This window comes from Diceros bicornis, chromosome 37 (assembly GCF_020826845.1).
Source record: "Diceros bicornis minor isolate mBicDic1 chromosome 37, mDicBic1.mat.cur, whole genome shotgun sequence".
NCBI classification, from domain to species: Eukaryota; Metazoa; Chordata; class Mammalia; order Perissodactyla; family Rhinocerotidae; genus Diceros; species Diceros bicornis.
The window spans coordinates 19,668,755-19,684,100 of NC_080776.1; the positions used below are offsets into that span (position 1 = coordinate 19,668,755).

The 15,346-nt window shown below is 43.6% G+C and overlaps 1 protein-coding gene across 8 annotated transcripts in view; it reads left to right on the top strand.

Annotated features, from left to right (window-relative positions):
* Positions 1–15,346, top strand: part of ARMC9 (armadillo repeat containing 9) — a 150,494-nt gene that overhangs the window by 2,927 nt on the left and 132,221 nt on the right. For all 8 annotated transcript variants that reach the window (XM_058533192.1, XM_058533190.1, XM_058533191.1 and 5 more), the window contains exons 2-5: positions 4,202–4,289; positions 5,741–5,866; positions 10,391–10,561; positions 12,578–12,733. In XM_058533192.1, the coding sequence (XP_058389175.1) occupies positions 4,239–4,289; positions 5,741–5,866; positions 10,391–10,561; positions 12,578–12,733 (504 nt within the window). In that variant the 5' untranslated portion in view covers positions 4,202–4,238. The remainder of the gene's footprint in view (positions 1–4,201; positions 4,290–5,740; positions 5,867–10,390; positions 10,562–12,577; positions 12,734–15,346) is intronic.

Sequence of the window (15,346 nt, forward strand, 5' to 3'; positions counted from 1 at the left end):
CCACCAAATGCCATTTTGCCAAATCCAGTGATTAATGTTCTGCCCTCCTTTTACTTGACCACTCAGTCACAGTCAACATGGGAAACACCTTCGCGTGGGTTCCAGGGTGTCACAGTCTCCTGGATGTGTCTCAGCGGCAAGGCTTTGTTCTTGCTTAGTCTCTTGCTGGCTGCTCTGCTCTCCCTGAGCGCTCAGTGCCCGAGTGCTCCAGGTTCAGGCGTGGGCCTGTTCCGCTCTCCCTAGGGGGTTGCATCTGTTGAGGTTACTCAGTTACTGAAACGCCTTCTTTATGCTGATGACTTCCAAATGCTTGTCCCCAGCTCCCGCTTCTCCCTTTACTCCAGACGCATCTATCCACCAACCTTCTCAGCACCCCCACCTGCATGTCTAATAGGCATCTGAGACGTACGGCTAAAACAGAACACTTGAGTTAACTCAGACTGTGCTTCCGCAGTTCCCCCGTTTCAGCAAATGGCACACTACTCAGCCAACTGCTCAGGCCCCAGTGTCGTCCTTCGCTTCTTCCCCTCACGCCCCACATCCAGTGCAGCAGGGGGTCGTGCCACGTCCACCTTTTACATCTGGAATCAGAACACTTCACATGGTTCCTGTCGCTCGTCCAAACTTCCCTCGTCACTACTGGTCTCCCCGTTTCCGTTCCTGGTCCCCTCTAGTCCCTTCTCCTCACAGCAGACACAGTGCTCATTACGAGATGTAAATCAGGTTGTGTCAGTCCCTCCTCAGTGCTCCCTCCGGGCTCCCCATTGCGCTCAGACCCACGTCCGAGCTGCTTACTTCCACAAGGCCTACTTGACCTGGCCCTGGCGCCTCTATTGCCTCCACCGGCTTCCTTGCTCTCTTCTAGCTGCGCCTCATACCTCAGCGCTCCAAAGCCTTTGCACCTGCAAATCCCTCTTCCTCAGATCTGGGAAGAACTCACTTCTTCACATCTGCTCAAATGTCGTGTTCCCAGTGAGGCCTTCTCTGACCACCCTATCTAAATAACCCCATACCCCTCTCCTGCAGGCTCTGTCTCCTTCCTTGCTTTATTTCCTTCATATCTGACATTATTCCTGTTCATTCAGTATTTTCGAGCACGTACAGTGTGCCAGACACTGGTCTAGGCACTGGGGATGCCAGGGGAGCATGTGTCCTCATGGAACCCATATCCTGTGGTGGGGAACGACAGTGAGCAGATACATTAATGAAGGGATGGTCAAGTCAGGTGGTGGTTAGCGCTATTAAGAAAAATAAAGCAGGACAAAAGGCTAGAACGTGATAGGGCAGGCCCCTTAGAAAGGGTGGTCAGGGGAAGTCTCTCTGAGGAGGTGACGTTTAAGCAGAGACCTGAGTGAGATGTGGATGTCTGGAGGAAGGGCGACGAGGCTCAGGGAGCAGTAAGTGCAAAGTCCCCAAGCAAGCATGTGCTGTGGGTGTCCATTGGAACTGCATGGTGACCCGTGTGGCTCAAGTCTCCAGAACAAAGGGGAGAGTATAGGAGGCCAAGCTGTGTGGGCTTTGAGAGCTGGGCCTAAAGAGTCTGGCCTTCATCTGGAGGGTGGTGGAACCACAGCAGGGTCCTGAGCAGGAGGGGAAAGACCACTCGTTAATAGTATGGAAATTGGGTTGAAGTGGAGAGAGAGGTGACAGGAGATCATATTGAAATACCTTGGGAGAGATAAAGTGTGAGACAATGACAGTGAGACAGAAAAGGGGAAACTACTAAATTTAATCTTCCTGACTGTGTTCAAATAATTCAAATAAAATAACACTGTTATGGGCAGGAAAATGTAAGGTTACAGAATCATGCATTCTTTTTTTTTTTTTGTGGAGAAGATTGGCCCTGAGCTAACATCTGTTGCCGATCTTCCTCTTTTTACTTGAGGAAAATTGTCCCTGAGCTAACATCTGTGCCAGTCTTCCTCTATTTTGTATGTGGGATGCTGCCACCGCATGGCCTGACGAGCGGTATGTAGGTCCTTGCCCAGGATCTGAACCCGCAAATCCCAGGCTGCCGAGGTAGACTGCATGAACTTAACCACTGTGCCACTGGGCCGGCCCCAGAATCATGCGTTCTTAGAACAGAAGAGATCTGATAAATTCTCCATTTTATCTTACAGATGAAAAAAGTCTCCAAGTTTCAGTGATTTGCCTCAGATTAGGTGCCAGTGAATGGCATAGTTAGTATTAGAGCCCAGACTTTTTAATTCCTTTGGGGTTATGAGTGACCAGTGGGGGCGACCTGGGAATGGGGCACAGGGAATGCCTGCTTTGGGTTCATCTGGGGGAGAGGTGGCAGGAAGAGTAGAAAGAAGTACTTTAAAAAAAATAGTTTGTGGGCTTAGTGGTTAAGTTCAGTGCTCTCTGCTTCGGTGGCCCGAGTTCGGTTCCTGGGCGTGGACCTACACCACTCGTCTATCAGTGGCCATGCTGTGATGGTGGCTCACATACAACATAGAGGAAGATTGGCAACAGATGTTGGCTCAGGGCGAATCTGCCTCAGCAAAAAAAAAAAAAAAAAAAAGTTTGCAGTGTTTTATTTATTTAAGCATTTTGGAAATATGAAAAGATGTTGGGCATCCTTGAACATTTTTTTTTTTGTAAGGAAGGTCAGCCTTGAGCTAACTTCTGCCAATCCTCCTCTTTTTGCTGAGGAAGACTGGCCCTGAGCTAACATCTGTGCCCATCATCTTCCTCCACTTTATGTGGGACGCGGCCTCAGCATGGCCTGACAAGTGGTGCGACGGCGCACGCCCGGGATCCAAACCTGGGCCGCCAGCAGCGGAGCGCGGGCACTTAACCACTACGCCACCAGGCTGGCCCCCTTGAACATAATTTTTAAAAAAAACGGACCTAATAAATTCTCTGGTGTATGAACCTTGTGTTAACATTGTGTAAATGCCCACCACCTCCCTTCCAGTACCGCAAGGCTGAATGATTATGGTCTTTGGGTAACATTCAAGATTTCTTTTAAGTAAGTAGCACCGGATGTCTTTGTGTGAATGTTGAATGTTTTTTACTTGGAGGCAGAGTGAGGGATTGGTGACTCTGTTGGTTTACATCAGATTAATTCTAATGTGTATCCTCCCTTAAAGTAAACGAATTGACCTTATCACTAAACTCTATTTTGTTCTAAATACACTTTGTAGTCTTGACTATTTGAATTACACTGCCACACGATAGCACATTAGAAAACTCTGAATAAGAAATATACTCTTGGGCCAGCCCCGTGGCTTAGCGGTTAAGTGTGCGCACTCCACTACTGGCGGCCCGGGTTCGGATCCCAGGCGCGCACCGACGCACTGCTTGTCCGGCCATGCTGAGGCCGCGTCCCACATACAGCAACTAGAAGGATGTGCAACTATGACATACAACTATCTACTGGGGCTTTGGGGAGAAAAAAAAAGGAGGAAGATTGGCAATAGATGTTAGCTCAGAGCCGGTCTTCCTCAGCAAAAAGAGGAGGATTAGCATGGGTGTTAGCTCAGGGCTGATCTTCCTCACACAAAAAAAAAGAAATATACTCTTCCACAGTCCCTCCAGCAGTCCTTGACTTTCTGTGTTACAACACCTTCCAGTCCTTGTCCACATTTGCTTTAAATAGGTGTCGTAGAAGAAAGAATTACTTTTGACTTTAGCCACTGTGCTGCAGTAAATTACCATAAACTTCGTGGCTTAAAACAACACAGATTTATTATTATCTTACAGTTCTGGAGGTCAGAAGTCCGAAATGGGTCTCACTGGACTAAAATCAAGGTGTTGGCAGGGTGTTCCTTTCTGGACTTTCCAGAGGAGAGTCTGTTCCTTGCCTTTTCCAGCTTCTCGAAGCTGTCTGCATTCCTTGGCTCCTGGCCCTTCCTCCACTTCAAGGTTGGGAACGACTGGTGGAGTCTTTCTCACACTGCGTCACTCTGACCTGACCCTCCTGCCTCCCTCTTTCCCTTATAAGGACCCCTGTGATTACATTGGGCCCACCGGATAATCCAGGCTAATCTCCCTATTTTAAGGTCAGATGATTAACAACCTTAATTCCATCTGCAACCTTAATTCCCCTCTGCCAAGGAACCTAACACATTCCCAGGTTCTGGGGATCAGGACATGGACGTCTTTGGGTGCTGTTATTCTGCCCACCACAGCCACCTTTTTGTGATTTCACAGATGGTTGAAATGAAAGCCTTTGTTTTATATTTTTGCCTTGTAGAGATTTTTGCTGTGACAATTAACAGTAACAGTTCAATATGGGGGATATTCTGGCTCATGAAGCAGAATTACTTGGACTAGTGAAAGAGGTATGTTGTATAAAACACAGGTCACAGAAAAAGAGATCTTGAAAACTTGTCGAGCTTGTATTTTATGATGCAACAAATTCTATAGTGCCTCGTAAGGTTTCTTCTGTCATTATGTTACAGTTAGTCTGTTTTCCATTTGATAATTTTCCGTGTGTTTATCTTTTGTTTTCATGGCTAAACTGACATCTTAAAGCTGCCTTTTAGACTTCCTTTAAAGAAAATTATAAAAGCAACACGTGCTCGAGGTAGAAGATTCAAAGAGTACAGAAGTATCAACAGTGAACTTCCCTGGTCCACTCCAGCAGTGACCACTGTTAATGGTTTACTGTATTATCTTTACGGACTTGTTCCTATGAATATTCAAAACGTATTCACGTGTCTCTAGTCTGTTTTACAAAAGGGGGTGATACCATTTGAATTGTTCTGTAACTTGTCTTTTATCAACAGCATGACCGGCTTCCCGTGATCCACCTCATACTTTTTAATGCTGTAGAGTCTTTCATTGAGTGGCTGCATCATAATTTATGTAACTCATTGCCTATTAATGGACATTTAGTTGTCCTACACGGAAAGCTTTTGAAGGATAGCACCTTAGGCTTTTTGGTATCGTCTCTTGCTTTTTGCATGGTGCTGGCGTATCGTTGGTGCTAAAGAAACGGTCACTGCTGTTTCACTGTGCAGTTCAACTCTCCATTAGGCATTGAGAGACATGGCAGTGAGCCAAGACGAGGCATCCGCCCTGGAAATGCAGCTTTGGAATTTGTTGGCATGATCATGAATAAATTCCTAAAGCCATCACTGCAGAGGGTTGTGGACAGGGCCTGGGGATGTAGCCACAATTAGAGGAGGTGGAAGCAGAGAGGTGTGACTGACACAAACTGAGGAGGAGGGCAGAGAAGTTGAAGAACCACAGTAGAGAACATGTGACGGGGTGCAAGGGAGAGGGGCGTTTCGGGAGGGTGGGATGGTTAGTGCTGGGCTTGAAGATCACTGATGACATTGCCTGTCTTTTAATGACTTGTCTTCTGTTCTTAGGGACAGGCGCTATTTCTAATCCCTCTGTTTCAAGTGACAAAGTCCCAGAGACCTATTAGTTGCAAAGCCATCAGGCCTTCTGCCGATCACTGTTGCCTTTTTCAGGCTGCTGCACACATTGTTTTATTTTCTGTTAATAATTATAATGAATCATGCAGCTCATATTTTTCTTCTGAAAACAAATTTATTTTGTGTAAATAAACATTTTCTATGATACAGTCTTTCTAGGCTTTTAGTATGTATATCGATATGTAAGTTCTAAGCTGTTTCCCATATTACTTCTCCCTAAATGACAGTTCATTAACTTCATTATAAATTGGTGATAATATTGAGCTGGTATAATTACATCAAAGACAGTTATTTTGTTGATGTTAAAAGAGAGAAATATATAATATACATTTATGTTTTTTTAATAGTATTTAGATTTTGCTGAATTTGAAGACACCTTGAAAACATTTTCAAAAGAATGCAAAATAAAAGGAAAACCATTATCTAAAACAGCAGGTGGCTCTTTAAGGGACTCCAAATCATTGATAATCCAGGTAACATTTTACTTTTCTTTGATCTCTGTAGATAATCATGAGGCTCCCAACTTGCTGCCATTAGAGAATGTTGGAATCGTTTCTGGGGACCTGATCAGAGTGACTTTTAGGTTGCACAGGTGTTTATGGATGAATTAATAATGTCATCTTCAACTCTCTGTACCCTACCTAGGAGATGGGTGGTGACATAAGATCTTTCACATACATTTCTTGGGAAGAAGAAAAAGAGGAAACCATGCAGTGCTTAGAAACTGAAACAAATGTGATCCCCATCCTGTGGAGCTTAGGTTATTAATTCTAGGTACTGAGGACACGGTGGTGAACAAAACAAAACAATCTCTGGCCTCATGGTGTTTGCATTCTAGTTTGGGGAGGCTGGAGGGGACGGGGAGCAAGAGTCATACCGACAAGGCAGCGTCCTGCCAAAGGAAGGCCTGAGCAGCTCTGTGAATACCAGTGGGCTGCAAAGGGCAGATGTTATCTGGTCCTCAACTCCCAGGGTGAGAAAAGACCTTAAAAGTCCTCATTTCAACCATTGTTTGATGCCTCCATCCCGTTTGTAACAATCTAGGTAAATGATTGGTTCACCTTGAAGACATCCAGTGACAAGAGAACATACCATCTCCCGAGGCAACATATTTCAGCTTTGCATGATTTTATTATTTTAATTTATTTGTTTCAATATACCTACTTCCAAGAAAAATGTGAGACTTGGTTTGAGAGTCCCACTGAGTGGCCAGAGTTCAGGCCGTAGCCACTGCCTGTCTGCTCCTGGTCCCTGACTCCCCAGTGGCCTGGCACGGGGCACCGTTGAGTGGGGGCATCATTGAAGTGGTGCATGGAGCTCAAGGTGGGTCTGCGCCCTCTGCCAGTGCCCCTCCTGGCCTCAGGTACCTGGATGCTGAGCTGCCACCACTTCAGGCAGACTCTTCTGTCAGTGCCACATTGGGCAGCCTAACAGGGCACCTCCCAACCCTGGAGAAAACTTTTCAGAACGTGAAACAAGAATATAGTCATTATTAGATGTGGAAACAGAGGCTCTTCTTAATCAGAGTGAAGCTTGTTCTTTGGAAAATCAGCCTCTGTTCTGGGTACTTACAGCACCTAGTTCCCCTGGGTCCTTCAGGTGAAGAAGGACCACCCGTCTTTACCCTGTAAGTTGGAAAAAGACGTGAGCGTCTCTTAATTGAAGGTAACATTGAGAGGAATATAGCAAATCCTTGATACCTAACTAGCAGAACAGAATCTTTTGTGAAGCTCACACATAACCAGATTATGTGATCATATAAGACCAATAAGCTCTGTGTCGTGAAGCCTCTTTGCACATCCAGTACCCCCAGAGATGGCTGCTGTATACTTTTTGCAACTCGTTTGACATCACGTTTCAGCTCCAGCTGCATCTGAGAATACTTAAATATCTCTTTGGGTCCTTTTTTTTCTTTAAATTGTGATTAAAAAAGCACGTAACATAAAATTTACCATCTTAACTATTTTTAAGTTACAATTCACTAGTGTTAAGTATATTTACGTTGTTATGAAACAGATCTCCAGAACTTTCTCATCTTGCAAATCTGAAACTATACTCATTAAACAACTCCCCTCTTCCTCCTCCCCCTAGCCCCTGGTAAACACCATTCCACTTTCTGATTCTATGAATTTGACTACTTAAGATACCTCATGCAAGTGGAATCATACAGTATTTATCTTTTTGTGACTGGCTTATTTCACTTATCATAATGGCCTCAAGGTTCAAGTTTCATCCATGTTGTAGTATGTGACAGAGTTTCCTTCCTTTTTAAGGCTGAAGGATATTCCATTGTATGTATATACCACATTTTGTTTATCCATGCATCTGTCAATGGGCACTTGAGTTGCTTCCACCTCTTAGCTATTGTGAATAGTGCTGCTATGAACATGGATGTACAAATATCTCTTTGAGACCCTGCTTTCAATTCTTTTGGATGTATACCCAGAAGTGGGATTGCTGGATCCTATGGTAGTTCTCTTTACTGTTTTTATTATTATTTATTTATTATTATTTATATGGTAGTTCTCCATACTGTTTTCCACAGTGGTTGCACCATTTTACATTCCCACCACAGGGCGCAAGGTTACGGTTTCTCCATATCCTCACCATTGCTTGTCATTTTCTGTTTTTTATTTGTTTTGTTTTGATAGTGCCTGTCCTAAAGGGTGTGAGGTGATGTCTCATTGTGGTTTTGATTTGCCTTTTGCTGATGTCTTTGGGTCCATTTCTGTATAACTTGAAAGACCCCGAAACTTTCTGATTTCCACAAGCATATCTTTTCTGCTCCTCCAATAAACAGCTGTGTCCCATCATGATAGATTCCCAAACAAAAATACCTAGAGTAGCAGCTTAGCAAAATATGCTGAGTGTCAGTGGCACTCAACAAATGGAGGGTTTCCCTCAGCACAGTTCTGTAAGCATGTGTGTGTTTATAGGTTATTATTGGTGGTGTGTAAATTTTCTGATCTTGGTGACTCTGGCTGTGATCATAGTTTACGTTAGAGAAGATGATTAATATTTTCTGACCCTAAGAGTTGTAACACTGGATTGCTTTATGTGTAGATATTATTTTAAACTCAGGGACCATTTCCAGGTACAGAATATGATTCATAAGTTAGGATGAATGATAGATGTGATTATAATGACACAGCAAAGGTTTGTGGTCCCAGGTGTGCAAATGTAGAGTTTAGAACAAACTGTAGATGGGCCATTTGACCTGTAGACTTTGCCAAGCCATGTTAAGAAAATACCTTGACTCCAAGCCTTAAAATACCCTTAAAACGCGCTCACCTCATTCACACAGTTATAGAGGAGAGCTCCCGGTCGCTGGACCTCTTGTGAGAGAACGCCTCCCCGTAGTGGCTTAGGAGCTCAGCAGAGGTGAGCCTGGCTGTGGGGGGCAGGCTCCGGTAGCCCTGCCATTTGGGAGGATCCCCTTCACCTTCTTATCAGTCAGTAACAAGAAAAGGGGGTCCTCTGGCCAGGTTCCTCCAAATTCTCCCAGAGTTGGCAGAGCTCGGCTGCTTGTGCTTTGTCTTGGTCCCCCCCTGCCCACACTTGCTCACAGCCTGTCCTTCACTGTTTCCAAGGCTGAGGAACAGAAAGACGCTGGTTTTGAGGAGGCAGAAGTTCATCGTAGGGCTCATATTGAAAAATTCTGTGTTTTGTTTAACTGTATGCCAGTACCTTCCAGAGGAAGGTAATCTTCAGACAGTTGTTCTTGCTCACATGGCATAGAGGACATTTTTGTAATATTCACATTTGAAGATTCCTTATCAATGAATGTCTTTGACTTAAGTATAACCAAACACTGCAGTATTGTTCTCTGTACATTTCCATTTTATAATGTTAAAAAACTTGGCTATAAACAAATAGAATATGTAACCTAAAAAAAAGACAATTATATAGGAAAACTGTGAAACCATTAAAAAAAAAGTGTAAAAGAACAATGACCAAATAATGGTGGTGTTGGGTGGGAAAACTGGAGATTCTACAGAAAATCCAGTCTAAAAAAGCTTTTGCAGTTGAGCACAAAATGTAAGCATATCTTGGGCATTTGATACAAAAAGGAAAACAGTACAAGTCACATTGTTTTAGACTATTAGAAAATTCTTTCGATTTTGCCTTATACCTAAATCCACAAAATTATGCAGCAGGTATTTGTGATGGGTCATTTATCATTCTCCTTCTGAGGCAGGTGACATGATAGTTGTCACCACCTTTCTCAACTACTGCACAGTTAAGTGAGGAAACTGTCTGTGCTCCACATAGTCAGACCCGCACAGCTGCGAGGTTGGAATGGCGCTGGGCCTGTGCTCACTCCTCCATCTCCAGCCTGTGCTTCCCTGTTGCTGTAACTGGAGGGCCCAGACGGTCACTATATGGGTGTGTTGGGGTCTGTAGTCACTTCACAGTGGCGTCTCAACCAGACACACTACTAGCAACAGGGGGCAAGTGACGGCGCCCACCCCAGGCCTGGGATTGACTGGGTCAGTGTGTATGAGCTCCCTGCTACTCAGGGACTTGGCGGTTGTGCTGTCAGCAAGTTTCTGTGCGTATGAGGTTTGTTCTGCTGAGGTCTGGCAGGGCTCTCGGTCTGACCTGTTCTTATTAGTTGCCTGCTGTGGGTCAGCAAGTCCAAAGGGTGACTTCAGTGTGTTTATGTGCCCATGAGTCCCCTGGCCTCAAGTCTTGGGACTAGGCCGGATTCCTTCCATTTCAGAGACTCTAAATGTTTCATTCATTCTTTAGAAGGCCCAGATTTGATATCGCAAAGCGATGGAAAACCAGGGTCGGTCTTTAGAATTTTAACCTAAGAAATTTGCAGCCCTCTCGATCTCTATTTTTCTATCCTTTGCCTTTGAAAAGGAGACTTGGTTTTCCTCACATTGAAACCATGGAGTATATGGGGTATCCCAGGTATTGGGAGGAGATTTTTGGGTGTTGGGAGAACTGGCACCTTTATGATTGGGATTCATCTGATGTCTTCTCCGCAGAAGGACCTCATCGCTGCATTTGACAATGGAGACCAGAAGGTGTTCTTCAATTTGTGGGAAGAGCACATTCCCAGTTCCATCCGAGATGGTGACTCCCTTGCCCAGAAGTTGGAATTCTATCTTCACATTCATTTTGCCATCTATCTTCTGAAACACTCCGCAGGGAGACCAGTAGGTTCACCTTGTGATGTGGGTTGCTCTGAATGGTGTGTTAAAGAGAATGTGAGCCATTATGTTTTGCAAATGAGCATTAATTTAGTTTTGTGGACATTTATCACATTACTTCTAAGGAATAGGTGTCTTGTGTCCTGATGAATGATTTTCTCTCTCATTCCCAGCAGTTTTCTAATTTACATGGAGAGTTAACAGTTTCTGTAATGAAAGCTACATAGTTTTCCTGAATACCTCAAGTTTTTGAAAACTCAGCAAAATGAAGTTCCTTTATTTGGCGACTTAATATATATACATGTATGTCTACAAGAACACATATTTAGACCACATATTAGACTATTAGAAGATAAAGTTAAGCTTGAACAGTGGAAAAATGTGCAAGTCCGTTTGAGTAATCAGGTGAATGTAGCTTCTGCAGTCTTTTCCCGGGCAGGGCGGAGAGGTAGAGAGAGGAGAGGGCTGCAGTTGTGAGCTGCTGTGGGGTAAACCTTTGAGTGCAGAGGACATGACAAAAGGGGAGCAGGGCCAAGTGACATTGGACCATGTGCATTTGTTTAGTGGCTTCTCCATGCATTAGCTACTGCCCTGAGGACCTGGGTTGACTTGTTAAAATGCCTGGGTGCCCAAAAGAAGAGTCAGTGATGGAGGGAGCAGCTGTGTAGTACACTGTGGTAGCCATTCCTGGAAGGCTGGTCCTCAAGGTAGAACTCCTGGGTGTGATCCTGGGAGATTTTCAGTTTCTTTGTATTTATTTCTGTTTTCTAATCTTTCCATTTTCATGTAAGATAAAAAAATCAATAAATGTTGTATATTTTTTAAGTCTAGTGGTCAGAGGAGGGCTTCACGATGTAGGAGAGGTGAGATGCATTCATTAGAAGCGCTTCGCCTGTGTACAAGGCTGTGAGGGATAGAACTGATGAGGCTGGGGTAGTCTGGGAAGGTTGAGTAGCTCAACTCATGCGCCCTTCTCACTGAGGCCCAGGAAGAAATCAAAACCCTGGGAGGGACTTGCTTGCCTTGGGTTACACATGGGATTAGTGAAACAGGCAAGATCAGTTCTTAGTTAGCTTAATAAAGGAAAGGAATAATGATATGGAAACTTCTGTTTCAAAAAACTATTCATCTTTAGAAACCTCTCCTAAGGGAATCATAGGAATGAAGGCAAATATTTATTTATGATATCTGAAATATGGAAACAATGTACATATCTAATAATGGAGGGATTAGTTAAATAAATTATGATAGACCCACAAGATGAGGTTATGTCCTGCCATTAAAAATGTTTATAAAGAATTTTAAGGTGGGCCGGCCCCGTGGCTTAGCGGTTAAGTGCGCACACTCCGCTGCTGGCGGCCTGGGTTCGGATCCCGGGCGCGCACCGATGCACCACTTCTCCGGCCATGCTGAGGCCGCGTCCCACATACAGCAACTAGAAGGATGTGCAACTATGACATACAACTATCTACTGGGGCTTTGGGGGACAAAAAACAGGAGGAGGATTGGCAATAGATGTTAGCTCAGAGCCAGTCTTCCTCAGCAAAAAGAGGAGGATTAGCATGGATGTTAGCTCAGGGCTGATCTTCCTCACAAAATAAATAAATATATAAAATTAAAAAAAAAAATAGAATTTTAAGGATATGAGAAAATGGTAATAATAAAGTAAAAAGGTAGTGTATTAAAGTAAAAAGGTAGTGTATTGAACTATATATCTAGTTCTGTGATACTCCTGACAGTTTCATGAAGGAGTGGAACTGGGGGTGATGATAGAATGACTGGAGACGGTGCGCTTGCTGGGCCAGGTGGGGAGGATGCCAGCGATGTGGCTGGAACTAAGGGAGCCTCAAAGAGAGGATGGGGGGAACGGGGACGTGGCTGGAACTAAGGGAGCCTCAGAGAGAGGATGGGGGGAACGGGGACGTGGCTGGAACTAAGGGAGCCTCAGAGAGAGGATGGGGGGACCGGGTGGACTGGGCGTCAAGTGGGAGACTTCAAACGAACGTGTTCCCTTCCTTGTAGGACAAAGAGGAGCTGGATGAAAGGATTTCTTATTTCAAAGCCTACCTGGAGACCAAAGGGGCAGCCTTGAGCCAGACCACAGAGTTTCTCCCTTTCTATGCCCTGCCGTTCGTTCCCAACCCTATGGTACACCCCTCATTTAAAGAACTCTTCCAGGTAAGTGACAGCCTCTGAGTCTTGTATCAGATCCTGGGCAGCATTGTGGGTTCCGCTTGTATATGCTGGTGGTTTCTAAATGATGCTGTAAAAAACTAAAATTTGCTTATGTTATATTTTAGAAGAGTGTTCAGATAATTTGCTTTAACAAACTTTTCTTGTGCCGTACAATGTGATTTTTTGGTTGCACCAAGACTTGTTAACCTAGACTGGCATAAGTATTTTAAAATATACTAACGTCTTAAATCATCCCATGTATAATTTTTCAGTATTGAAAGGATAATTGATTCAATTACATTGAAAGTTGGTAGCCTGAAAAAGAACTAGGTTACTTTACACAATTGCTGGCCATGTATATTTTAATTTTTATTTAAATTCTCACTTACTTGGCATATATTTGATTACCTGATTATGTACTATTATTTCCATCATACTATTTGCTTATTGCTCTTTTAATTGTTAGTCTTCATTTTAGTTGACATTTCAGCATATTATTTATTAACAATATTTACCTATTATAGTAATTTTTGTTGACTTACTAAAATTATTATATTCCCGAGAGGTTTATTGAAATGTATTTAAAGACTGAAGTATGTTGATATAATTAGATTGCTTTTTCTAAAGATCTCCCACTGTTTCCAAGAATCCATATGGAGCTTACTCCCCTGCCATTGAACAACGGATGCAATTCTTCTTCTGAACCCAATACATTTCAGTTTCCTAATCTGTTGTAATTCAGCAAAACAACCTTTGTGACTCGTGAACGGTAGCTGTTAAACTGAAGGCTGGGTAGTTGACTGATTTCATCAAAGCAAGCTTGTTGTAAAGTAACCTAGGTTGAATTCTATGCTTGTTATTTTGGTCAGTCTAAATTTAGTTTTACCACCTTCTTCCCCTAGAAGGTTGAAAATATAAAACGGTTTGGAAGGTGGTGAAATTTGATAAGGGACATTAGATTTTCTCACAGTGAAGCCTTCTGTTTATGAAAATTAGGATGTGGCAGTGTGGCTACAGCTTAGATCACGGCGGGGTGGAGCTGGCAGTCAGGGAAGGGTCTGCTGAGGCTGCTGCAGGCGACCGGCCCGCTCTGGTTTGGCATTCCAAGGCAGAGTTCAGGTTCTTCCTCAGAGTTCAAGAAAGTTAGAGACCATCAGGATTTATGGAGAATCATTTATTCCATTTTTTTTCTCTTTTGCTACTCTCCACATATGTTCTTTTAATGGTCATTATAGATACTTTAGTATGTATACATAAAAAAATCTAAAGTTAATATCCTGATTCTCTTCCTGACCGTTACAAGGACGTTAGAACGCATTAACTTCATTTATCCCCTTTCCAATTTATGTGCTGTTATTGTCAAATATTTTAGTTGTATACTTTAACCCCACAAATTAGGCATTTTTGCTGTTTTATGCAATCAGTGTGTCTCTAGATTTACCCTTATATTTTTGCTCACTCTTCCGTCTTGCTTTGAGGAGCTTCCATCGGGATGGTTTTCTCCTCTACCTTAAGTACATTCCTTTAAAATCTCCTGCAGTTGAGGATCTCTTCTCTCAGTCCCTGTTTGTCTGAGAGCGTCTTTATTGCCTTCTCAGATCGGGTTTAGAACACTAGGCTTGGTTATCTTCTGCTAGGATGTTGAAGGTGGGATTGCTTCATCTCCTAGCTCCCATTGTTGCTGTCTTGAAGTTGGCCATCAGTCTAATTCTGTTCCTTGGAAGGTGATCTGTCTTTTTTCTCTGGCCTTTAAGATTGCGTAATCTCACTACAGTGTATCTAGGGATACCCAAATGTTTTGTTTTGTTTTGTTTTTTAACATGTCTTGATTTATGTTGGCCAACATAGCAGTCCTTCCCTGAGACTCTTCTCTGTGTGGTTGGGCACAGAGAGCCGTGAGCTGCAGCACGCTGTGTTAGTGTCCTGCAGCTGCCGTAACAGAGGACCACAGACCGGTGGCTTAAAACAACAGAAATGCTTTGTCTCACAGTTTAGGAGGCCAGAAGTCTGAAATCAAGATGTGGGCAGGACCTTTCTCCCTACCAAGCCTCTAGGGGAGGATCCTTCCTGGCCCCTTCCAGCTTCTGCCAGCCTCAGGTGTCCCTTGGCTTGTGTTAGCATACTTCCCGTCTCTGCTCTTCTTTATATGGCCATCTTCTCCCTGTGTCTGTGTCTCAATTTGCTTCTTGTAAGAACACCAGTCACATTGGATTAAGAGCCCACCCTACTCCAGTACAACCTCATCTTAACTAGTTACATCTGCAATGACCCTGTTCTCATGACCTCGAATTCTGAGGAGATTAGGACTTCAACATATCTTTTTATGGGACACAATTCAACTCATAACACACACATTATAAATAAAGTTATCATGCTGTGTCAGAGAATTGCAAAATCTTTTTAAAATTTAAGACTTTTCTGCTTATCTTGCAGTGTTTCTTTGAAAAGTCAGATAACTCACTGGATAGACTGATTGGGTGGGGTGGGAGGCATGGATGAGGATATAGGGCTGGAGAGGAGAAAGTGGGGAAGGATGGGAAGGTCTGAGGGAGAGGGGCAGGATCTAAGAGGTAAGTGGGTATGAAATTTTAGTGATTTTTTGTGGAACTTCTTGGT